This window comes from Ornithodoros turicata, chromosome 4 (assembly GCF_037126465.1).
Source record: "Ornithodoros turicata isolate Travis chromosome 4, ASM3712646v1, whole genome shotgun sequence".
In the NCBI taxonomy this organism is placed as follows: Eukaryota; Metazoa; Arthropoda; class Arachnida; order Ixodida; family Argasidae; genus Ornithodoros; species Ornithodoros turicata.
The window spans coordinates 66,125,987-66,152,041 of record NC_088204.1 but is presented as its reverse complement, the minus strand read 5'-3'; the positions used below and the strand labels follow the sequence as shown (position 1 = coordinate 66,152,041).

The following is a 26,055-nucleotide window of genomic DNA, read 5'->3' as shown; positions in this document are numbered from 1 at the left end:
ACATTAATCATTAGTTTTTCGAGGTTTTTAATGCAATTACCTTATCGAAGTAATGGCATTACATATATGATTCAAGGCATAAGCCTCACACGTCCAACGCATGAGTATTCTTCAGTGTTTATATATATATACGCGATACTCACCCGAGTATCCCCCAAATGGGTGCCGCTACAGAAACGGGTCTGGTACAGGCAAGAACTATAAATAAGATTAATTGCAGCGTAGTATAGCAGTAGATGCTCAAAGTTGTCATCAGCATCTTTTGCCGTTCTGAACACTCAGCAGAAGCGGATGACGGAATTTTCGTGTCGCACTGCACGAACAGTCTCCTGATTGCCGGGGAAATCATCTAGCGGCTGAGATCCTTATAACTTTCACCAAACCGTATATGTCTCCCATCGCAACTAACTGCCTCGTTATACCCACTCAATTCGGCTCACAAATGAGACAAGTCCCCACCTGCCTGCTCCATGAAGCCTTTCCACTATACCCAGCTTTGAGCTGGGAGAAAAATGACCTCCTCTGACAGCACAAGAGAAACCAACACGGTACCATACCAAAACAACCATTCACTAGTGGATCTGTCACTTGTGCCCACATTGAGGCCATGTTTCTGTTTCGTTGATTCTCATTTACCCTAGAGTCACTAAATAGCTAATTAGAGGTAAATTAGAGTCACTAGGTAAATTAGAGTAGTATAGTAGTTAAATTAGATTAGAGATTAGAGATTAGATTAGTAGATTAGTAGAAATTAGATTAGAGATTAGAGTCACTAGGTAAATTAGAGTAGTACTAGGAGTATTAGTAACTAGGTAAATTCTTTCAGAATTCTTCAGACTCAGCCCTTCTCTGTATTTCTTGCCCCTTGCTCATTGTTGAACGCGGGCTGAAAAATCTGGATATTCCCAACTTTCACGTGGCGCAATGAACATTCGACGAAAGTAACGAGTAATGCCACCCTGCATTACTGAGTCGAAATGTACCATTACTCATTACTTGCTGGCGAGTAATGCATCACTCTCCACCTCTGTATGTGACCTATAGAAGCGATTGGTTCTTTAAAGGTAGGCCACATGCTGCACATCTTTATTACTCAAAACGAATGGTCTTGCAACACCAGGAGATTTAGGACGGGATAAACCGCGTAACGCTAATTTCAGACAACCGTGTCGGGAGCAGTACTATGTCACAATACGTTGTCGAAACATATTCAGGAACATTGTTTACAAGAACTTTTTTTACACATTGCGGTTGCGGTTCCAACCTCAACAGCCGGTCGTTCCAATACTCCCAGATAGATAGCTTATGCGATAGCTTCTTGGCGGCCTAACCGGAAGTGCCGCCATTTAGTCTGGTTCCAATTCTCGCCTAGACTGCTACTATGACGGCTCTCATGCAGCATGCAGCATGCAGCATGCTGCAAATTATCACGTCTGTCGACGGCATTGAGCTTTCGACGTCCTGCGTTTTCTAAGTGCAGACGACGTTGATGTCAGCCGTGACTTTTTAGCAAGAACTAATTTACTGTATGCTACTCTAACCAAGACTATTCCTCAGAAAGCAGGCCCGTGCATGTATAATGGGAATACATCTTAAGCACACGGTGGCTGGTGGTGTGATCTGTTCTATGAGTCAAGACGAAACGAAGAAACTTCTGTACTGTTTTTGTTTTTTGAGCTACAAAGCTATATAAGAATCACTACACCAATAACTAGAAACCACTAGAGAACTTCTATTCGTTGACACAGTCAATAGTTCTGAAATTCGATCTCCCAGAGCATCTGAAACGAACTGCAAAATCCTTGTGTGCAAGCAGATGAACCAAGCATCGTTCTTTGAAGCTCTTTGGAGGCTCTCGGCTTGAACCGTCACCTCGCGACGTACAAGAAATCATGCAAAACCGAACGAAGAAATACCACTGGGCAGTGGGCCAGTGTTCCCTGAAGACATCACTGCCCCGTGACATTACCGCGTTCTGCACTTCTAAATAGAGGATGCGAAACGCGAAATACCACAGCACAACATCGCTGTCCCAAGGTTGCGACTCTGTGGAGTCCTCCACGTCGAGGCCTATTAGTGAACCGACTTTCTTCGTGCAAGACATCGCGTTCCCCAACTGTTTTCCCGCCTTCGCGGAGTCTCGAAGGGGTCCAGCAATTCCTCGCAGCATCTCCACCACCAACAAAGGACCGAGAGAGACCAAATTGATGTACAAGGGGAGCCCCTGGCCGACGTGCTAGAGTGGACTACGCTGGTACGCCGTCGGAACATACAAGAAGGGATCTGCGTACGCAATCGTGGCGCTGTACTGATACTGCGCCGCTACGTCAGTGTTCTCATAATAAAACGTCTTGTAGTGCATTGCCCGTGTGCAACGTGCCGCGTCCATCAAAGACTGAAAAAACGTCCCCTGCGAGTTCCACGAGTTGTAGTCGATGTCGGAACGCGGTAAATCCAGGCCGTCGTACACGGATATATTCATGTCCCTTAATATACTCTTGACGTTAGATTGCAAGGAACTGTCAAATATATCGAATTCTCTTCCGTTGGCTACAGCATTTTTCGCCATAACCGCCATGTCTCTCGCTATCTCCGCGTAGCTGTACTCCACAGCCAACTGGGCGACCAAGTACTGCCAGGTGTTGATAAGGACTGCCTTGGTGGCGCTGAGACAGACCATTGTGTGGAGCTTGTAGTCGTGCTGGAAATGTTCCCTGTAAATATTATACCGAAGGAATTCGGCAAGCAGGTTGACGATGCAGTAGTACTTCTGCTCTGGAAACGGTCGGCGCTTTAAGGCAAGGTTGATACTCTGTATGGAATCAATCCCAGATACCGAAACCACATCGTCGGGTCCTACTCGAAGCTGTGAAGGCACAATCCTGTTGATGACGTCGCCTAGAGTTCTTATCAAAGTCACTCTGTCTATGTTCCTGAAACGTATTTTTTCTGGCAACAGGGCGGGCTTCAGCAAGTTTTGATGGACGTCTTCGTCGATGTCGAATAGGTCGTCAGCATTTGTTTCGTTTGTCACGTTGAGACCGAATACGGTCCTCTTCAGAAAATTGCGAGTCAAATTTGATATGGTGGTGACATCGATGACAGGCAAATCGTGCCCGGCCGAAATTTTTTGCTGGATAGAATGGCCGAGGCAGATGTGCATTGCTGTTACCTTATCGACTAGATGAAACTCGATTGTATAGAAGGTATGAACGCCAGTCTTCAAAACAAGGCCCGTAAGATAGGCGAATAAAGCTGACCCGTCTCTGGCTTCTCGTAACTTGTCAATGTCAATTAATCTGCTTATATCTTCCACGGCATCGTGGAAGGAACCTTTACCTCTCTTGATATAATCATCGCACTTGCGGTAGATTCCTGAAAACACGTGCCTTCCAAGTCTCGATCGTTGCAGGGACTGTTGGGAAAAGATGGAGTCTATCAACGTCTCGTTGTATATAGTCATCACGTCGTCAAGGAAACCGGAGTTGGGTTTGTTAGCCCACTTGCCGCAGACATAACCATAGAAATCATCGCAAGGATCGATGTTAGTGCTCAGCAGCTGCTCGATTTCGAATAAGACGTGCCTGCATTCGCCTGTGTTGCATAGGATGCCCTTTTCTGGGAAGAACCATCGGTAGAGAAGAACAACAATGACGATGATCGAGATGACGACAGCCACGAGAAGAACGCATACGAAGAACTGAGTTATCCCTGGTACCTTGCTTATCTTGCTGCCTGTTACGAGATGATACGACAAGTGTTCAGAGCTGACTCAGCTGGCATGTACTTGTGTCGTTAACAGTGAACCCTTCTTTCAAGCCGATAATGAATTGCCTTCGGGATAAAAGAAGGTTACGGATGGGCACCATTCAAGCCCAAGCAGTACAATGTACTGAAATTCGAGTTCAATAGGGGTGCACGGTATGTGTCATATCAATGTTCTTCAGCTTCACGAATCTGTTCAAGGCCTTTCACCTACACGTTCACCCCTATTGCACTCGACTGGTGCATTTTGCTGCTTGGGAGGCTCCATTTTCTATTCAGTTCCAGATAATCTCGGCACTCGTCCCGACTCTTTCCGCGCAACGTATCGAACGAGTGAGACGAGGCGTGCTTTCTTTACACGGTTGAGAAGTAAGAAGACAAAACAAAGAAGAAGAAAAAAACGCAGCAAACTAGAAGAGCAGTCTGGGTGCTCCAAGTGCATGTTTGCTTACAGGGGCACTAAGATGCAAAAACAACTGACCCTCACATGCAAATTCGTAGAGTTCAAACAAATGTAGTTCACAAAACATTACGGTTTAGAAGAGAAATACAATGTAAAGGCAGCTGTCTTTGGCGGCAAGGAACGGGATCCACAGGAGGCAAAGGTTGGTGGAATCCAATGAGACAGCGGGAGACGCGCGCGTATACCAATCGTGGCCGTGCAGATTCGTAACGGGTCCGGTTGTAGTGTTCCGTACATGCGCGGGATGATGCGCGCTGTTGCATGTTCCAATTACCCATTCACTGAACTGTAACCCACAGCAGTTCTCGCAATGGCGTCACTAGGGTGGTGCGGGGAGTGCGGTCCGCACCGGGTGAAGCGACGAAAGGGGTGACGCGCCGCGCCAATACTGCCGCTTCCTCCCGTTCTCTGTGCACGATGACGCCAAAAATAACACGAGGAGCCTTCTGCGAGCCACTTTTTTTTTGTGAGTGTGGTGGAATATGATTATTCATCGCGAATCGCCTGCTACGGAAATCCTGGTATCCGTTAGTGGGGGCGTGGGGTGGGGGTGACGCAAAGAGCTCCCGCACCGGGTTACGCGTACCCTAGCGACACCACTGAGTTCTCGCGAATGTTCCACTGACATTTATCTTCAAGTCCTTCGGTCAGCGACGCCTGTCCGCTTCGCAACGCTACGTTTTTCACTAAGGCAGTTCCATGGCGTGACACGTGCGTGCACGCGCAGTATGCTCTAAAAACGCGACCTACTAGATTATAGCGACCATGCCATAGGCACCCCTTCAGAGCGCCGCATTTGGACTCATTGGCCCCATCATTGCTTCCCCGATTTCTACAATACTTTGCACTTAAGCTTACCATATTATATGGGTGTAGTTCCGTATCGGGACCACTCGTTTTTCAAAATTAGTGAAAGGGTTCGGAAGGTAAATATTGCATAGGAGTGGAAGAAGGTCATACACTGAATCTAAAAATGTAAGAATTATAAAATTCTGTGGACTAGAAGTTTTTTATATGCATTTCAACAACCCCGTCTGATTCACTTTTAGCGCAGGAGAAACCCGGGAATGCTAAGCCTAACGGATTCGAAGCTTGCTATCTTGCAACAGGTAGGGTCGTAGAATTGGGCTCGCAACACCAACCTTGACAAACAATCCCACTTACGGCCTTCCTCTTCACCAGTGTTGTCTTTTGGGTGACGAGTAGCGCGAGTCGACAGGGTATGGTCCTCTTTACTACGTTCTCCGAGTTTGCGTTCATAGCGCTTTTCTACTTGCATCAGTTTCGAAGTCTCCTCAGGCTGGTTTTTCTGCATTTTCCGTTGAATTTCCTCGCCTGTTTGGTTCGACTGGAGCTTTTGAGACGCGGCCGACTGCAAGTCACTCTTGTGCGATGCAGCTGCAGTCAGGGTGTCCTTTCTACCCTGAACCGTATCTGCTAATTTCTCCTGCACATCGGTCGACTTCGTCGAAGCTTTGGACGACTTGCTCTTCCGTGAACCTGATGATGCCTTCGAGCTCTTGGAAGCAGCCGAAGCCTTCCGCTTCTTCGCCGGTTTATCAGCAGCTGGATCCATAGACACTGACGCCGTGGTCGCTTCGAATGGAATGAGCGAGATAACTAAAAAACTTCTTCTTCCGTAATGGCTGGTGAACGTGAGCAGTGTCGACTGGACTCTTCTTCAGTCTCTTGCCGTCATCCACCAATGGCCAAGGCTAAATTATTGTCTAAACGTCGCTATGTTTTCTAACTGTGGCCTCCGCCTTCAACACCACCAACATGGTCTGTCTGATGAATCTGTGCGTACAGGCAGTTGAACGGGGATGCAGATATCGAATAAACGTTCGCTACACAAAGAAAGCATGCGTGCAGCTTTATTCATTGCTTGACAGAACTCTTGTACATAACGTGGTATTGAATAACACTATTCCCGTATTTTATTCTCCACACACACGGCAACCTGCGCGCCTTTTTTTCTGTTAACCGCGCATGCCACTTGAGAGATAGGTTGTTGTTGGTGGCCTTACCGAGCTAGGCTTAGGCCGGAATAACAGAGAAGAGAGAATCAAACAGGCTACTCTTTACCAAGCTGTTTGGATGTGCCTGCATTGTATTTCACATTCTGACTACATTTGACAACCCGTAATGTTCCCCTACTGTTTAGCGAGCCCGGTCTTAGTGGATAAAACGTTTTAGAGAAGAGGTCATACTTTCGCGAATTACATGTCAGCGAAAGGTATAAGGCCCGTTTCATCGACTGCGTTTTAGAGAATACAGTTCTCGTGAATGAAGTTTCGGTTTCGACATATAATGGGCGAATCAGCTGTCAGTGTTCCATAAATTGTCTGTTTGCGCGTGTCTTCTATTTCTCTTAGATTTAATTGCACTTTCACTGGCAGAAGAATAGGGGAACGTGATGCACAATGAGGCATGGGACAGAGTGTTGCATTGCCCATGTATCCTTTATTCGGGACCCTTAAAAAAGTGGAACTGTAACTGTGTCCGTGAAACAGTGCGACCTCGTCATCAGTTCATACTATAAATGGTGGAGCCTTGTCGGATAGGCAGATCATACTGGCGGACGTATTATTATTATTGTTAGTAGTATTGTTATTATTATTATTATTGAGTACTTTCTACAGTGCAGGCCTCCTGTATGTAGATGGCGTTGGTCGTTGTCGGCGAGCGTCACTTCCCTTAACTCTTCTTAGCCAGACCTTCGTTCCCAGTTCCGAACTTTCTACAGTGACTGTGCGTGTTTTGATAACATCATCACGAAGTCGTTTCTGAAGCGCTTGTTCGATGGGACGTGGAGGTATTAGATGCGGCCAGCCTACTCGGAATTGGCGGCTCCATGTATCCTGGGAAGGAAAGGAGGAAATGGAGGGGAATGACAATGGTGGCGCAGGAGAGGGAGTGGTGATGCAGTTCCGCTGGCTCTGGGTTTCTGGTTCCCTCGTAGATCTATCCAGCACAGAATCCATCGCTCAGCAGGGGCGGCTCCAGACACTCACCTTCTTTTTTTTAGGTGAACGGTCCTTCGTCTAGCGCCTAGTGGAAGTAGGTGAGAGCCCAGCGTATATGCCATCGTCTTGAAAGAAGGCTATCGCCCAACCTTTCCACACCCCTGAATCCACTACACTTCCTCGATAGCCTCCTCGAATGGTCCCTGCATCAGGCCAGCCGCCTGCGTGGTTGACGTAGTCACTCCATGCGGAAAGAACTTTCCCTTTCAGCATTTCTTCTCTCGTTGAGCATGGCTTCGTAATAGACCCCTCTTAATCCCTCTTGCCCATTTCTTAATGTCAAGAGGTCACTACCCTAACTATGCCGCTCCTGCTCTGTAGCCACTTTCCTACGGCCGAGTGCCGGTTCCCGACGTCGCTACCACTGTTCCACGACAACCAGTAACAAGACGCACTAAGCCGCATGAAATCGACACAATTATCGATCTCGATGTGATCTTCAAGGTGGTAGAAAAGGACCTGAGGTCTTGTTACCCCCCCCCCCCCTCCCGGTACGCTCAAGGACCTGAGGTCCATGAGCGTACCGGGAGGGGGGGAGGCAAGGAGGACTTTGCCCCCCATCACACAGTGCGCAAAGGCCGCCTCCAGAAAAGACGTGATAGGGGGCACTCTTGCCTCCCCTAGAAGCACTTTGCCCACCCCTCCACCCCCTGAAAAAAATCCTGGGAACGCCCATGATGAGGTGCATCGTCTTCCCACCACTTCTCTGCCCCTGCTGGAAATAGTAGGCATTACCTTTTTGATTTCTCCTCGCAGTTTTGACGAGGGTAATGGCGACCACGGTGTAAGATAAAGATACACCTTTATCTTACACCGTGATGGCGACCAACCGTACATCATCACTCTGAAATTAAGTAATATGATTAGGAAGAACGCCGTACGCCAATGTCCAAAATAGAGTAATTCAAGGAACGCGTCCAATTCGAACAAATGAAATTCCCGAGTGCCGAAAAATACTGCAAGTGGAAATCGAATGAAAATCGGAAATTTAAATTTATTCCGAACAAATGAACTGAGGAGGCCGTTCGCCGATGTCACCGCTGGCCGAGTGCAGAGTCCGATGAGGGCGCGTTCTAATACCAGTAACACCAACAGCGAGAGCTTCGTGGCCGCCCCAGGTGTGTCGCCACCCAATAAAGTTGTTGTTGCTGTTTACGGTGCTGCTAGGGTTTACGATAAGCTATACTGGTTTCCAACGTTGGGGTCAAGAAACGTTGTTCGATCTTCCGCAGTTTTGCAATTCTGCAGTACATGATTGCAGTTGCCCGGCAGTTGTCAATGCTAGGAAGAAGAAAAAGAAAGTGTGGCTGCAGGTAAACAAAGGTACGTATGTTCCGGATCAGCAGACGAGAAAAGGGCTGTTCTGTCTGTTTTACCTATTGTGCTATCAGGAGAGGCGTCATAATATGCGTGTGCCGTCAGCAAACAAAACTGAAAGAATCCGTATTGCCTTCATGTCGCTGAAGTAACGGAGGTGGGTAAACTACCAGACAAAATGAAAAAAATCTGGTGAAAATGCTGTTTCAAGCTACCCTTATGTACCACAGTGCCAGTAAAGAACGTGCTACTGAGGCCCAGGCCCCGACTTCCTGGTGCGGGGCACGTTCCCAGACACGAAAATAATAGAAGAAAAGAAGAAAGAAAACGAACGAGAAAAAATAAGTGCCCAACCTTGATCGGGAGGGGCTCGAGTTTTCAGACCGGTGCTGCCGGTTGAAGCGGCCTACTGGTATTATGTACTTCCAATGCCCAAGCAGCACAATGTACTGGAAGTCAAGTGCAATAGGGGTGGACGGTATGTGTCTTATCAGTGTTCTTTAGTTTCACGAGTTTCTTCAAGGCCTTCTACCTACCCGTCCACCCCTTTTGCACTACATTGCAGTACATTGTGCTGCTTGGGTAGCTTCTGCTTCATGAGACGGTTGTCTGGAACTGCCGATCAGTGTGTCCACAGTACACGCTTCGTTGGTTGCCCTCTGAAATGCTGTGTCAGTATTGTATTTGAAGGCAGGCCACATCCTGCACATGTTTATTACTCAAAACGAATGGTCTTGCAACAAAAGGAGATTTAGGATGTGATAACCAGCGGGACAATGATTTCTGACAACCGTGTCGCAAGCAGTACTATCTCACAAAAAGCAGTCGAAATATTTTCAGCAACATTTTTTTCTACACATTGTTTAATAGAGTCCATCTCGGCGCGCGATTGCGGTTCCAACCTCAAAAGTCTATCGACTGGGTCACGTTGGGTGTGTTTTAATACATGTTCCAATACTCCCGGATATATAGCTTCTTGCCGCCATTTAGTCTCGATCCAATTCTCGCCTATAGACTGCTATTAAGACGGCTCTAGGCTAGTCGTGGAAATTCTCACTTCTCTCGACTGCATTGAGATTCTCACGTCTTGCGGCTCTTCCTTTGAACAAATTCAAAGGCAGTCTTTAAAAGTTTGAAACACTGTTTTCAAATGGATGTCGAGGAACTGCGCACAAGCAATGCCTGGTACACGAGGGCTATGCTAAAACTGCTCGTTTTCTGAGCGAACACGCCGTTGATGTCAGCCATGACTCTTTAGCAAGAACTAATTTACTGTAGGCTGCTCTAACCAGGACTTTTCTTAGAAAGCAGGCCCGTACATGTATAATGGGAATAAGTCTCAAGTACACGCTGACTGGTAGTGTTGTCTGTTCTGATAATAAACAAGACGAAACGAAAACGAAACGGAAAGTTTGTACTGTTTGTAGTTTATGTACTTTTTTTTTCGGACAGCAAATATATGCATAATGTAAAACCCCGAGACTAGGAATCAAGAAAGGACAGACACAACACGAAGTCTCAACGTCGAAGTCTCAATATCTCAAATATATACAAGCAAATATATCTCAGGATTATTACAGCAAAAACTAGAAACTAGAGAACCTCTAGTCGTTGGCACAGTCCATAGTTCTGAAATTAGGTCTCGCCGAGCATCTGAAACGGACTGAAAAATCCTTGTGTGCAAGCAGGTGAACCAAGCATCGTTCCTTGAAGCTTCTTGGAGGCTCTCGGCTTGAACCGTCATCTCGCGACGTACAAGAAATCATGCAAAACCGAACGAAGAAATACCACTGGGCAGTGGGCCAGTGTTCCCTGAAGACATCATTGCCCCGTGACATTACCACGTTCTGCACTTCTAAGTAGAGGAAGCGAAACGCAAAGTACCACAGCACAACATCGTTGTCCCAAGGTTGCGCCTCTGTGAAGTTCTCCATGTCGAGGCCTATTAGTGAACCAACTTTCTTCGTGCAAGACATCGCGTTACCCAACTGTTTTTCCGCCCTCGCTGAGTCTCGAAGGGGTCCAGCAATTCCTCGCAGCATCTCCACCACCAACAACGGACCGAGAGAGACCAAATTGATGTACAAGGGGAGCCCCTGGCCGGCGTGCAAGAGTGGACTACGCTGGTAAGCCGTCGGAACGTACAAGAAGGGATCTGCGTACGCAATTGTGGCGTTGTACTGATACTGTGCCGCTACGTCCGTGTTCCGATTATAAAACGTCTTGTAGAGTATTGCCCGTGTGCAACGTGCCGCGTCCATCAGAGCCTGAAAAAATGTTCCCTGCGGGTTCCACGAGTTGTAGTCGATGTCGGAACGCGTTAAACCCAGGCCGTCGTATACGGCTATCTTCATGTCGCTTAATATACTCTTGACGGTAGATTGCAAGGAACTGTCAAATATATCGAATTCTCTTCCGTTGGCTATAGCATTTTTCGCCATAACCGCCATGTCTCTCGTTATCTCCGCGTAGCTGTACTCCACAGCCAACTGGGCGACCAAGTACTGCCAGGTGTTGATAAGGACTGCCTTAGTGGCGCTGAGACAGACCATTGTGTGGAGCTTGTAGTCGTGCTGGAAATGTTCCCTGTAGATATTGTACCGAAGGAATTCGGCAAGCAGGTTGACGATGCAGTAGTACTTCTGCTCTGGAAACGGTCGGCGCTTGAAGGCAAGGTTGATACTCTGTATGGAATCAATCCCAGATACCAAAACCACATCGTCGAGTCCTACTCGAAGCTCTGAAGGCACAATCCTGTTGATGACGTCTACTAGAGTTGTTATCAAGGTCACTGCGCCTATGTTCCTGAAACGTATTTTTTCTGGCAACAGGGCGGGCTTCAGCAAGTTTTGATGGACGTCTTCGTCGATGTTGAATAGGTCGTCAGCATTTGTTTCGTTAGTCAGGTTGAGACCGAATACGGTCCTGTCCAGAAAATTGCGAGTCAAATTCGGTATGGTGGTGACGTCGATGACAGACAAATCATGCCCGGCGGAAATTTTTTGTTGGATGGAACGACCGAGGCAGATATACATGGTTGATACCTTACCGACTATATCAAATTCGATTGTAAAGAATGTATAAACGCCAGTCTTCAAAACAAGACCCGTAAGATAGGCGAATAAAGCTGAGGCGTCTCTGGTTTCTCGTAACTTGTCAATGTCGATTAATCTGCTGATATCTTCCATGGCATCCTGGAAGGAACCTTTACCTCTCTTGATGTAATCGTCGCACTTGCGGTAAATTCCGGAAAACACGTGTCTTCCAAGCCTCGATCGTTCCAGGGACTGTTGGGAAAAGAGGGCGTCTATCAATGTCTGGTTGTATATACTGATGACGTCGCCAAGGAAACCGGAATTGGATTTGTCAGCCCACTTGCCACAGACGTAACCATAGAAATCATCGCAAGGATCGATGTTATGGCTGAGCAGCTGCTCGATATTGGATAAGACGTGCCTGCATTCGTCTGTGTTGCATAGAACGCCCTTTTCTGGGAAGAACCATCGGTAGAGAAGAACAACTGTGATGCTGACCGAGATGACGACAGCCACAAAAAGAACGCATATGAAGAACTGAGTTATCCCTGGTACCTTGCTTATCTTGCTGCCTGTTACGAGATGACACGACACGTGTTAAGAGCTCACTCAGCTGACATGTACTTCCCAAGCAGCACAATGTACTGAAATGTTCGAGTGCAATAGGCGTGTACGGTATGTGTCTTATTAGTGTTCTCGAGTTTCACAAGTCTGTTCCTTCCACCTACCCGTCCTCCCGTATTGCACTGGACTTTCAGTACACTGTGTTGCTTGGGTTGTATCGGTAACAGTGAAGCTTTCTTTCAGACCGATAATGAATTGTGTTCGGGATAAAAGAAAGTTACGGAGCACCATGCAGTGCAATAGGGGTGCACGGTATGGTCTTATCAATGTTCTTCAGCTTCACGAATCTGTTCAAGGCCTTTCACCTACACGTCCACCCTTATTGCACTCGACTGGTGGGTTTTGCTGCTTGGGAGGCTTCATTTTCTATTCAATTCTAGATAATGTCGGCAGCTGGGCCAGAAAGGTGACCACCACGATGGCGGTCAAATGCGTTTGTTTGACGTCATGTGAAAGCATCCTATATCATCCAAGCATCATGCCATCTACGCACTATGTGGTATACTTACACTTACAAGGGTGTGAGAGAGTAACGCGAACGTCTTCCCAAAGAGCTTTACTGAGTGGTTGACGCTAAATCTATGCACGACCACAACGAGGGATGTCACTAGCGTTGACCAACAATCTGATAGCGTGACTCAGAATGTAATCCTGTCGATTACATCTGCTCCTTACTTCATGTTTCCTCCATGTTTCTTTACCTAGGCGGCCTTGGTATACCGAGCGCCATTTTTCTCCTATCGTAACGATGGCGTCTCACGCACACGATGTGTGTGAGCATCGTATGAAATGTTTCCCGAAGGAGAATCTGTACCCTCTGCAACACCAACCTTGACAAACAATCTAACTTACGGCCTTCCTTTTCAGCGGTGTTGTCTGTTGGGTGACGAGTAGAGACAGTCGAAAGGGTATGGTCTTCTTTACTACGTTCTCCGAGCTTGCGTTCAAAGCGCTTTTCTACTTGCTTCAGTTTCGAAGTCTCCTCCGGCTGGTTTTTCTGCATTTTGCTTCGAATTGCCTCGCCCGTTTCCTTCGACAGGAACTTTTGAGACCTCGCCAACTGCAACTCACTCTTGTGCGATGCAGCTGCAGTCAGGGTGTCCTGTCTAACCTGAGCAGGATCCGCCAATTTTCCGCGCACATCGTCAGGCTTCGTCGAAGCTTCGGACGACTTGCTCTTCCGTGAACCTGAGGATGCCTTCGAGCTCTTGGAAGCAGCCGAAGCCTTGCGCTTTTTCGCCGGTTTATCAGCAGCTGAATCCATAGGCACCGACACAACGGTCGCTTCGAATGGAATGAGATAGAACTACGAAAAACTTCTTCTTCCGTAATGGCTGGTGAACGTGAGCATATGTTGACTGGATTCTTCTTCTTTCGTCTCTTGCTGTCATCCACCAATGGCCAGGGCTAAATTATTGTCTAAACGTGACTATGTTTCCTAACTATGACCTCCACCATCACTACCACCATTGGTCTGTCATGAAGAAGGAAGTCACTGAAAAGGTGAGCCAGCTGTACGACTCGAACCCAAATCTTCTGGATTACCGTGTGTATTAGTGAGAAAACATATAAGACTGAAAGTGGAATAAGTGAGAGATTGGTTGGTTTGTCTCTTCAGTTGAGGCAACCTTGGAAGTCGCTGGGGAGGTATGTTAGCTTAGCTCAATTGGTAAGAGATGTGGTGAGAATCCAGAAGATGTGGGTTCGACTCCTACAGCTGGCTAACATTTCCAGTGACTTCCCTCATCATTAATTTCTTTGACACTAGAGGCTTTGTATGTATTTGTCCTTTCTATGTGTTCCAACCTCGGAACATCAACTGCCATCCTGTTCTACGAGTCTGATGAATATGTGCGTAGAGGCAGTGGGGAAAAAAGAGGAACTGAGATGCAGTACAGCAGTGTGTGTGAGTGTGAGACAGAGCACGTGAAAAACCAGAAGGTACATACGTTACATGGACTATAGGGGAAATAAAAACTAACTATAAAAACTAATGCGTTACATTAATCATTAGTTTTTCGAGGTTAGTAATCCAATTACCTTATCGAAGTTACATTATCGAAGGCATTACATTTATGATTCAAGGCATAAGCCTCACACGTCCAACGCATGAGTGTTCTTCATTGTTTATATATATGCCTTATAAGAGCAGCATTCAGGGACACCCCCCTCTGAAACTCGGCTTGACCTGACAGCAGATGACTACGCAAGGAAGCTAAGTTTACAGGGTGGTGCGTGAGTACGTGAGGAGGAACAGATCTGGGCAGGGAGAGGAGGACATATCTGAGGCGAATAATTCCCTTTTCGCGCCCCGACCTGATAACAACACCGATAGCGCGCCCGGGAGCATTCGCGTAAATAAAGAATAAGAAGTGATGTATAACTGTGGGAACGAGCATGAGACTTTCCAGACAGACATCGGGAGATTGCCGGATAAAATTGGCAGGTTGGCGCCTGTGATAGCCTTCTGGACGACAAATTGACTAAATGCGAGTTCTAAGAGTGCAGCAAGAACATCAGCTACGGTCCGCAGACGACACACAGGCTGCGTAATTTTATGATGATACCGTCAGTATCAAACTGGTATCAAGAGTTATTACAAGCTAAAATAGAGGAAACTGACAAATTGGCGCCATTGAGTGCCACTTGGGCGACGATTTGGCAAAATGTCTCAAGTATATAGATTGGGCTGGTTGGTGTAAATCCACAAGCGACCAAAGAACAAACACGAAACAACAACAGAGCGACTTGTGTGTGATCTTGTCTTCTGTTTGTCCTTTGGTCGCTTGAAAATGATTGATTTGACCAAACGCTACTTCGCAGGTTCTAGCTAGGGAAACAGGTATGGGCCGCGGACTCATAGCTATTAAGCATGGATATACAGACTACGTAATTAAGTGATGACATCTTCGATATCATGTTTATATCCAGAGTTATTACTAAATGAAATGGAAGATATGGACAATTTGGCGTCTGCGAGTGGCAATGATTTGATCAAACGCGACTTCTTCAGAACAGCAGAACTAAATACCATATTTGGAGATAACGCTAAACAAGTGCTACGCGCCCTCGGGTACAGTATTTATTTCTCGCTTAAGATGAATCAATGCTTAGATCAGGGCTCTCACACACGCTGGCCGCATGTGCATGGCTTTAAGTTAGTTATTCTGTGTTCCGAGGGCTCTTGACCACTAAATAGAATAAAGCTGCCCCCCCCCCCCCCCACACACACACACACACGCACGCACACACCAATACTGAAGAATTTGGAGTGAAACCAGGTTTTCAGGCATTGTTTTTATCTTTGCTCGATGTAGTGCTGCTCCTGTCAACGTTAGGAAGTACATTCACATTCGAGCAGTTCTTGTGACTCATGAACCTCAGCAAGTAGTTATAGCGATGTGGTCTGAACGTGTATTTTGATAAACTACACTGTAAGTAATATGATAACTGGGAAGTAATAGTGGAGACAAGTGCATAGAATGACATCTTAATTATTACACTAAGTTTATGGGCTTACAGCATAGCAGAAGCCTCTCCGGATATCATGCGCGAAAAACTATATACGGAGCACAGAGAGGCGCAGAGAAAAAAAGAAAAAGAAATCGATGGAGTAGTTATGTACGAGGGTCATTGTGTGAAAATTTTTAATTATTTCTCTTTCCCTGATTTTTTTTTCTTTTTCACGATGAAAATGCAAGCAAAATCAACAATACAGTGTGTAAACCGACAATTTCAGTGCTCCTGAACGTTGGGATAATCGTTCGTGAAGAACTGTGTACGAAGAACTTGCAACGCCTTTCAAATTGTCAATGTATCATTTGGAAAAGAAGCTCATTTGTTTCTGCTGGTGTGTCAAGTGGAGTTTTCATTGACGAATTGTATATGCGAATGCCTAATAACTATACCGCTCAGCTGTTTACGCTATGGTACTTTGCTATAATTGCGGTCCTTTCCAGGTTCATTACCCCCACTCCCCAGGGAGGTGCACACTCCCCCTGAATTTTATCAACCACTCCCCTGTAATTCATGAGATTTCCCGATACGAGATTGGCGCTTACGAGCTCGCGCTTACGAGATTTCGCGTGAGCGCGGAAGCACACTTCGCGGAGATATGTATCCATATAGATATACCACCCTATGGTTCGCTCCACCCGAAATCACGCAGACATCTTATCATGCCGGGTACCGCATCTTGGCTTCTATGCGCATTGATGATAGTGCCAGCCGCAACAACAATGACAAAGAAGAAATTGTCGTTCCTCTTCGCTGCTGATACGAGTTGCGCAACGGACTAAAAGCTGATACCTTGCAAGGAAACAAACTTGCCAAGCTACGGGGCACAGAAGTTGCACGGCAAATCGCCGGCAGTCCGAACATTTACACGGCAACAGACACCAACGAGCACTGGTGCTAAGGTCTCAGGAAAAGACATCATAGACGAAAATACATATCCGTTACGAAGCCGTTTGAATTTCACTGTTCATGGTAATCAACCAATTTTTCTCCAAGAAGTCCATGATTCGCTTACACGTCGACCTACAAGAAATGACCCACAGTATGTTTCGTTGATTCTCGTTTATCCCAAATAGGTACGTACAGGAGAAAGTCGGTGATGTCATAATGTGGACACCTGTGACACACACCGCCGGCAGTTGCAGAATTCCCCAGAACGAGCCCTTCTCTGTCTTTCTTGCCCTGAGCTCGTTGCTAAAGGCGGGTTGAAAAAAACGTGGATGTTCCCAAGCTTCACGTGGCGCAATGAACAATCGACGAAAGTAATGAGTAATGCCACCCTGCATTGCCATTACTCACTACTCAAAAGTAATGCATTACTCCCCACCTCTGTATGTGACGTATAGAAGCGAAGAATAATTAATGATCTGATGCAAGATGCCACGGACCGACTCCACCTTCCCGTGTGAACTGCCTCAAATGATCAAATGTTCTACAGTGTGGTAAGATATGCTCGACTGTCTCATTCTGCCCGCTGTCTGTGCACATGGGAAATGTGCAAGTTCCTGCACTATGCATGTAGAAACTGAGCGGAACTAAATGGCACCGAAAGAGACAGACGAATACAACAAAGACCTCATGTTGCCTGCGGGGACCTGGATGACTGAGGCATATGGCGGTCATCGAAATGGCAGTATATTTCGCTGTCCGCTGTGGAATTTCGAGGGGAAACCCACGGGGACCCATGTGTGACTGGGTATGAGAGACAAAAATGTACGTTTGAGGAGCTGGAGGTGGCAGATATTAGTGACAGGGAATCTAACAGCAAGTGTGCGTTGCCCAAAGTTACCAGGGGCCTGCTGTAGTCTCTGCGGAGTCTCTTAAAGGGACCGCACGACCCAAGGCCCGTCGTAATCATTTAAAGAATAAATATTTGGACTATGTTATCGAGACGTGAGGAGGGGACCCGGGCATGACCCATTTCCGTGGCCCTCAATTTCTCACTCCGGCCCCGCGTAGGGGAAGCTGGAAGTCTAACTGAGGAAAACAGCGGCTCGAACCAGCCCGCTCCTCTGACACAGGCGAGTCTGTTCTGTTTCAATTACAAGGTGATTGGAAAAGCGATGTAGATGACACGCCAACATAGCCTGGAGTATCCTCAACGCAGCACCCTCTTTTACGTTCAAGTGAAATATACCAATGGAGTTCACCATGATTGATGCAACTGAGAACAGAGGTGCACGCTGTAAGAAAAGAATTCCGCAATTTTACTGTGCAAGTGACTGCTAACTCTGTTCCCGGCATATTTGCCGTAACCTATATGTTGGATAAAATCTGTCTGGAGTGCACACTACACAGTTCCAGACTGGGCTTTCGCAGTTTAAGTAATGTAAGTGTCATTCGCATGCAGTCCAAACGAATTTTGCAATAACTAGGGTAGGCGCACATGGCGGCAACAGAGCGCGTGTTACGCGTGTGACGTGCAACGCGTGTGACACCTTTAGGAGCGTCAGGAGTTGTTAAGCCAAAAAATACCCGTTGTATGTTCAATTTACGCCAACAGCCTGCTAGAGAAAAGGAAATATCTCTGGAACAGGTATTGTTTCTGATCACAAGAGAATTCCGACACTTTCCCAGAAAAGCAGAAACCGCCCGTGGCCATCATCGTTAAGGTCATAGCATCCACAGGCACATATCAGGATCCAAGGGGCTCATTGGGATATCCCTGCGGCATACCTGTCATATACAGTGTGTCTTACTTGAGTTGAGTTTAAGTGCAAAAAGAGCGTTCCTGATTCTAGCATAATCTGACAGGCAGTATTGCTTTTTCATGGCGTTCGCTCACGTCAGGACTTAGCAGAAATGGTCGGTAATCTCAGCTACATTAGTACCCCATCAATTTCGAGTGTGAACTGACACAACAGGCTATTGTTATGTTGCCTAATCTACAGCAATGACTCGGTGAACACGAGTTCTACGAACCTTTTATTTTATTTTATTTATTTATTTATTTATTATTTGAGTCTGAAGTAGACGATACGACAAGGAAGTTCTTTTCAGAGTGACATTTGAAGAATACCTGCGGAACGAGGATCAGAGAGTGCCATATCCAGGGGCGGTACGATGTTGTCTGCGCGCAGTGTCACTCTACAAGGGCCTGTTAAAAAGTTGAAACCGCAGACTCTGTGCTACATCACTCTTTCGTGTTCAACAAAGCATTGTTCTACACAGAAAATAACTGCATAGAAACTGTGGGGGTTCTATCGTTGCGTTGTACGCATTCTGAGTGTTGTGGAAGCAAAATGTGCGGTTAGGGGTGCTAACAAATACCCATTTTCGAAAAGTTTCTCATGCCCTTTGTCATGCTTCCGCTTATTAAAGCTCTCTCCAGGATTTAAGTACTAGAGGTATAGCTGCACCATTCTACCAATATATTCACACATACCTGCACCATTCTACCAATATATTCGTTTGTGGGTAGAAAACCGCGAGTTCCTCGTCCAGTCGCGGTGGACGAGGACACCCACTTTTATGCCTCTTAACTCGTGGACGGTTCGGCTTTTAAGAATAATAATAATAAGTTTATTCACACTACTGGTGAAAAGGGGTAAGCAAAAGTGTTATTTTATTAGGTATTATTTTAAAAAGTATCCGCGAAGTAATTGTTTCTAAGTAGAAAATTGGCGGTTCCCTGCGCTTGCACGATTACACAAATTTTTACTTGCCGTGGGTAAGGCTATCAAGTTTGATGATTTATGTGCTAGAGGTATATTTGCACCATTCTACCAATATATTCGTTTCTATAGGTAGAAAACCGCAGGTTCCTTGTGCAGGAACGGTGGACGAGGAAGTTTTATGCCTCTTAACTCGTTAACGCTTCCGCTTATCAAAATTCTCTCAGGGATTTAAATATTTACACCATTATACCGAAGTATATGTTTCCAAGTAGAAAGATTGGCGGTTGCTTGCGCTGGCACGATTGCCCAGATTTTTACTTGCCGTGGACAAGGTCGGATCCTTGGGGTACACCAGTTGAGACCCCTGTTCGATTTTTTTAGTTCCGTGTTAGCGCCGCGAAGCAGCTGTGGCTATGAGCGGCGTACAGACGTGGACAGATGCAGAGGGGACAGCAGGAAGGGGACAGCGTCCTGGGCCGACTTCAGGGGCTACGGTGTCGACATTCGTCTGGAAATATCGATGATATTGCACTGAATGAAATAATGCTTTTTCAAGTATTCCATCTCGATATGTCTAACGTGTTCTATTCTGTTCACATTTCAGGTGAGAAACCACTCAGCAGCCTCACCATCAGTCATGGCATGGGCAAGTAGTTGTATATCACCTTTCCAGTCAGCAGGTACGCAGGACGAATCTACGGTAGGTGTTCGTACAAGCCCTATTGACAGGACCCCTGAGGCCTAATCTGTAGTCTTCGGAAAACCCAGGGAAAACCTCAAACAGCACAGCCGGTGACAGGACCCGAACCCGTGTCACCTCCCAGTCTCGGCTTGGAAAGCGATCCAATCTTAACCACTATGCCACGGGAGCTGGTACCGCTGTTAGTGCAGAATTAGTATCATTTACAGCGACTAACTGCGACCGGGAGATATAAGAGATGCTTGAATCCATGCGAGGATCGCGGGGTCGATGTTGAGAATCGAAAGCTTGATAAGTAGCTTACCGGAAATATGCAGTCAGCTTCTATAAGCGGGCGTCGAGTGACCATCGTGATTAAATTATCAATATATGTTTCATACGAGAAGTGCTTACGAAAACTGTGCTGGTAAGCTGTGAAGAAAGACTCAAGATAACGAATTAAGTGCGGATAGATTATGTGCTCCATAAGACATTGGTGAACGATATGGGAGGTAGTTACAAGTTATGCTGTTATACCTCCACCTTTGCGAATTGTGACAACTTTCTCTGTCTTCCAAGCGTCTGGGAACTCACCCGCTGTTCAAACAGCAGCAAGGATGTCTAAACTTTGGAACTTTTTTAAGAATTTGGCGTTGATGTTGTCGACACCAACACGACAGCGCTTCAACCTATCAATGATCTTGACACTACGACGAATTAAAAGGCACGAAGTTAATTGGGAATAAAAATTGTGCAATAAAGAATTGACGACAAGTGTCCTGGGTCTAGACCGGAGACTGGTCCGCGTCCATGGGCAAAATAACTGTGGTATCAAAATCCGACCAGCAAGCTCTAGTTTCTTTTATGTGCGGCACTTTCCTAGACTCGAAAAAAAATCAGTGCCCGACTCTAATCGAGTCGGGCTTTCGGGCCAGTGGTGTCTGTTGCAGCGCCCTACTCCGAACGCTATCTTCTCCGTCATGTGTCAACCAATTTGCTTCGGCGAAATCCCGCTACGACCCGCCACCTTCTCGGGCATGCGTCGTTACCTTGACCTGAGATGGCCCATTACAAACCCGCTACTACTACTATTACCCCGCATTACTGTATCCCGCTCCTATATGTGGTTAGCTCCATTCCAGCTCACCGTATTACCGATAATCTCGGAAGAAGAAGACGAAGTCGTAAAGGACTACGAAGAAGAAGCAGAAGATAGCGTAATAAACGACGACGTTTGCTAAGAACGAACAGTCATGGGACGCAAACACTGCCGCGCCCGCAGAAACAGGAGGAGGACAGTGGTGGCTCCCGCAGTCGCCACCACTGTTCCACGACAGCCAGTACCAAGGCGCACCAGGTCGCCCGAGATCGACGAGGACACCCTCGTCGATCTCGACGTGTTCTTCAACGTCGTAGCGAAGGACCTGTGGTCCATCCTCTTCCCACCCCTTCTCTGGAGCACGTTCGCCGTCGTGCTTCTCATCCTCCTCCGCTCTCGCTACGACCATCAAGCTACAGTGGCTCATACGACACAGGCCATCCCAGAAGGGCAAACATGGAACGAACTACGATGTATGCAAAGAAGTGACGCCTTCAAGCTCCTTGGGAAACCACAGTTGAACATTGCCATTGTTTCTGGCACTCTAAGCACCACTCATATGAGACCTGGACTCTACCACAGCTGCCTTCGACACAGGGTGGAGTACGAAGCCAAGAATCCAACGGAAATACCCCTCAGTGTGCACTGTCTAGAAAATAGGCAATACAAAGCATTTGCTTGCGGTATTATCAGCATTGCACCTGTATTCCTACGTGACATCCAAGACAGTAGACGTTTGGCCTTAAAACCTGCGGACTTCGCCTTGAATAGCCTTGCGTTCCACATGTCTCAGTACTTTTACACAGAGGTCAAATTGCAGAGCACGCATTATCTTTATTATTCCTGCACGCGTCATGGAATCAGCAGATGCACCATGGGAACCCGTGAAGCTAATAGATATACACTGCTACCGGTCCAGGAGGGCGAGGGTGTCGTCCATAAACGTTCCATCAAGCAACTCACCGTTACTCGGTTGAGTAACAACATACATGTCATCACCTTGCTCTCTTTGTCGAATGAGATTATTAGAACGGGGTCATCGTTTAAGCTGCTTACAAGGACCAACTTACTTGTACTGGCAAATAATTACATACCCCACGTGGTCTGCTTGAGACAAGGATCTAAGAACACACGGGCTGTTAACTACATCGGCTGGCGTTTTATCCGCTTCTGTGCACCGAGCGCGTCAAGTGTACGCGGAGCAATTAGTGAAGTCGGAGACATCGCACGACGTGGGCAGAGTGAGCGTATCATGGAGAACTATGGAGTCACAGACGTGGCTGTTGGTGCAATACACGTTAAAATGCAGACTGGAGTCAAGATAGTCGTTAAGACCAATGGACTGGCACGTGGTGTACTCTTTAGTTTCAAACTGCTCTTCGAAACCGCTTGCATCACTATTGGGGAACACCAGATCATTTACGGCCACGTCAATTCGATCCGAACAATGGTCAGCATACCACCTAGGATGACAAACGATATCCTTCTCCCCAATGACCTGCTACGACCGTCTCTCTCTCCATCAGTAAAACGCCCGCTTTTTCGACTTGCTTGTGAACACGAGAGCACACTTCGCGAACAGAGGCTTCGGGGCTCTCGAAATCCAAGCAGAGCTCATCGCTTTTACACAGTGCGAGAAGAAGAAAGATCAATAAACGGACAGCATCAACCTCAAAAGCCCGGACTTGCACATCTTTCCTGTCACGAGAGAAGATGTGCTCCTGTACAGATCCACTTCGTGTCAGTGTCCCCAACTAGTATGGACAGCATCCTTGCTCGTGAACGCGAGAGCACCCTTCGCGAACAAAGGCTTCCGGGCCCTCGAAATCCAAGCGGAGCTCATTGCAAGTTCCCAGCGCGGGAAGAGGAAATATCAATAAACGGACAGCATCAACCTCAAAGGCCCGGACTTTCATATCTTTCCTGCAACGAGAAAAGATGTGCTCCTGTACAGATCCAATCCGCGTCAATGTCTCCTGAACGACGTTGTCGACAACGTCGTCCTACGATATCACCTGGCATTCTGCAAACGCCGTACATCGAACCGAACGTTCCGAATGGCTTAAACCGCTGCGGACTAGGCCTACAACTTCTTCGCGACCTTGACACCAAATTTTCTCGCTGCTATTTGCAGGACAAGTGGATGTTCAAAGTGAAGCCCATCAACAGTCCATAAATATCGACACGTGTATACCTCCTGCTTCGCCGTAGTGATAGTGCACACGACTGAAGACCTCCATGGCTGTAGCACCACTGCTACAGCCATGACATCGCCAAGTATTCGTCGAAGCCTGCAGATATCGAATAAACGTCCGCTACACAAAGAAAGCATGCGTGCCGCTTTATTCACTAGTTGACAGAACCCTTGTACATAACGTGGTATTGAATAACACTATTCCCGTATTTTATTCTCTACACACACGGCAACCTGCGCGCCCTTTTTCCGTGAACCGCGCATACCACTTGAGAGATAGGTTGTTGTTGGTGGCCTTTACAGAGCTAGGCTAAGGCCGGAATAACAGAGAAGAGAGAATCAAACAGGCTACTCTTTAGCAAGCTGTTTGGATGGCTTCAGTGGGAACTGTGCCAGCATTGTATTTGACATTCTGGCTATACATTTGACAACCCATAATGTTCCCCTACTGTTTTGCGAGCCCGGTCTTAGTGGATGAAACGTTTTAGAGAAGAGATCATAGTTTAGCGAATTAAATTTTAGCGAGAAATAGGCCCGTTTCATCGACTACGTTGTAGAGAATAGGTGGGACGTTTCAGAGAACACGGTTCTCGCGAATGAAGCTTTGGTTTCGACATATGATGAGCGAACCAGAGGTCAGTGTTCCATAGGTTGTCTGTTTGCGCGTGTCTTGTATTTCTCTTAGATTTAATTGCACTTTCACTGGCAGAAGAGTAGGGGAACGTGATGCACAATGAGGCATGGGACAGAGTGTTGCATTGCCCATATATCCTTTATTCGGGACCCTTAAAAAAGCGGAACTGTAACCGTGTCCGTGAAACAGAGAGACCTCGTCATCAGTTCATTCTATAAATGGTGGAGCCTTGTCGGATAGGCAGATCGTACTGGCGGAGGTATCACTATTAGTAGTAGTAGTATTGCTGTTATTATTATTGTTATTATTAATGAGTACTATCTACAGTGCAGGCCTTCTGTATGTAGGTGGCGTTGGTCGTTGTCGGCGAGCGTCACTTCCCTTAACTCTTCTTAGCCAGACCTTCGTTCCCAGTTCCGAACTTTCTACAGTGTTTGTACGTGTTTTGATAACATCCTCAGAAGTCGTTTCTGAAGCGCTTGTTCAATGGGACGTGGAGGTATTAGATGCGGCCAGCCTACTCGGAATTGGCGGCTCCATGTATCCTGGGAAGGAAAGGGAGAAATGGAGGGGAATGACAATGGTGGTGCAGGAGAGGGAGTGGTGATGCAGTTCCGCTGGCTCTGGGTTTCTGGTTCCCTCGTAGATCTATCCAGCACAGAAGACATCGCTCAGCAGGGCCGGCTCCAGACACCCACCTTTTTTTTTTTTAGGAGAACGGTCCTTTGTCGTAGCGCCTATGGTGGAAGTAGGTGAGAGCCCAGCGTATATGCCAAGGAGGAATGTGCCCCCCGTCACACAGTGCGCAAAGACCACCCCCAGAAAACACGTGATAGGGGGCACTCTTGCCTCCCCTAGAAGCACTTTTCATGGGGGGGGGGCGTGAAAAAAATCCTGGGAACGCCCATGATGAGGTGCATCTTCCCACCACTTCTCTGCCCTTGCTGGAAATAGCAGGCGTGACCTTTTTGATTTCTCCTCGCAATTTTGATGAGATTCACTACGAATTCGTTCAACATGTCAAAGCGGACTATTTCACGTTGACTGAATTGGAAGATAAGCAGGGGAACTGCCTTCGCGAAACCGCTCTGCCGTGTTGCGTGGCGAAGACCACATCAAGGAGTAAGGAACCAAATGACCGTTTGTTTAATGGTCGTCAGTGAGAAACTCTGACTTCCAATTGATTTAATGAGGAGTCAGTGGGAGGAATCGACCTAATGTGTATCAATGAGAAACTGCTTTCCAATGGATTTAACGGGATCCAACATGTTGCACGGGCAATACAATAAGTGAGAAGGTCGCTTCTGAAGGAACCAGGGTAATGGCGACCAACGGTACATCATCACTCTGAAATTAAGTACTATGATTAGGAAGAACGCCGTACGTCAATGTCGAAAATGCAGTAATTCCAGGAACGCGTCCAATTCGAACAAATGAAATTCACGAGTGTCGAAAAATACTGCAAGTGGAAATCGAATGAAAATCGGAAATTTAAATTTATTCCGAACAAATCCTGGCCTGGACAAACTGCAGAGGCCGTTCGCCGATGTCACCGCTGGCTGAGTGCAGAGTCCGATGAGGGCGCGTTCTAATACCAGTAACACCAACGGCGAGCCAGTGCGAGAGCTTCGCGGCCGCCCCAGGTGTGTCGCCACACAATAAAGTTGTTGCTGTTTACGGTGCTACTAGGGTTCGATAAGCTATACGAGTTTCCAACGTTGGGGTAAAGAAATGTTGTTCGATCTCCCGCAGTTTTGCAATTCTGCAGTACATGATTGCAGTTGCCCGGCAGTTGTCAATGCTAGGAAGAAGAAAAAAAAAGGCTGCGAAAAAGGCTGCAGGTAAACAAAGCTACGTATGTTCCGGATCAGCAGACGAGAAAAGGGCTGTTATGTCTGTTTTACGTATTGTGCTATCGGGAGAGGTGTCATAATATGCGAGTGCCGTCAGCAAACAAAAGTGAAAGAATCCGTATTGCCTTTATGTCGCTGAGGTAATGCAGGCGGGTAAAGTACCAGAGAAAATGAAAAAAATCTGGTGAAAATGCTGTTTCAAGCTTAACCCTTATGTACCACAGTGCCAGTAA

The 26,055-nt window shown here is 46.8% G+C and overlaps 2 protein-coding genes across 2 annotated transcripts; both read right to left on the bottom strand.

Annotated features, from left to right (window-relative positions):
• Positions 1 to 1,649: 1,649 nt before the first annotated feature.
• Positions 1,650 to 5,882, bottom strand: LOC135393340 (uncharacterized). The gene is made up of 2 exons (XM_064623809.1): positions 5,393 to 5,882; positions 1,650 to 3,735 (listed from the first exon to the last, which is right to left on the bottom strand). The coding sequence occupies exons 1-2, from the start codon at positions 5,802 to 5,804 to the stop codon at positions 2,237 to 2,239; spliced, it is 1,911 nt and encodes a 636-aa protein (XP_064479879.1). The 5' UTR covers positions 5,805 to 5,882; the 3' UTR covers positions 1,650 to 2,236.
• A 4,202-nt stretch (positions 5,883 to 10,084) lies between these two features.
• LOC135393339 (uncharacterized) lies at positions 10,085 to 13,543 on the bottom strand. The gene is made up of 2 exons (XM_064623807.1): positions 13,083 to 13,543; positions 10,085 to 12,178 (listed from the first exon to the last, which is right to left on the bottom strand). Exons 1-2 carry the CDS (start codon positions 13,492 to 13,494, stop codon positions 10,176 to 10,178), a joined length of 2,415 nt encoding a protein of 804 aa, XP_064479877.1. The 5' UTR covers positions 13,495 to 13,543; the 3' UTR covers positions 10,085 to 10,175.
• Between the last annotated feature and the right edge of the window lie 12,512 nt (positions 13,544 to 26,055).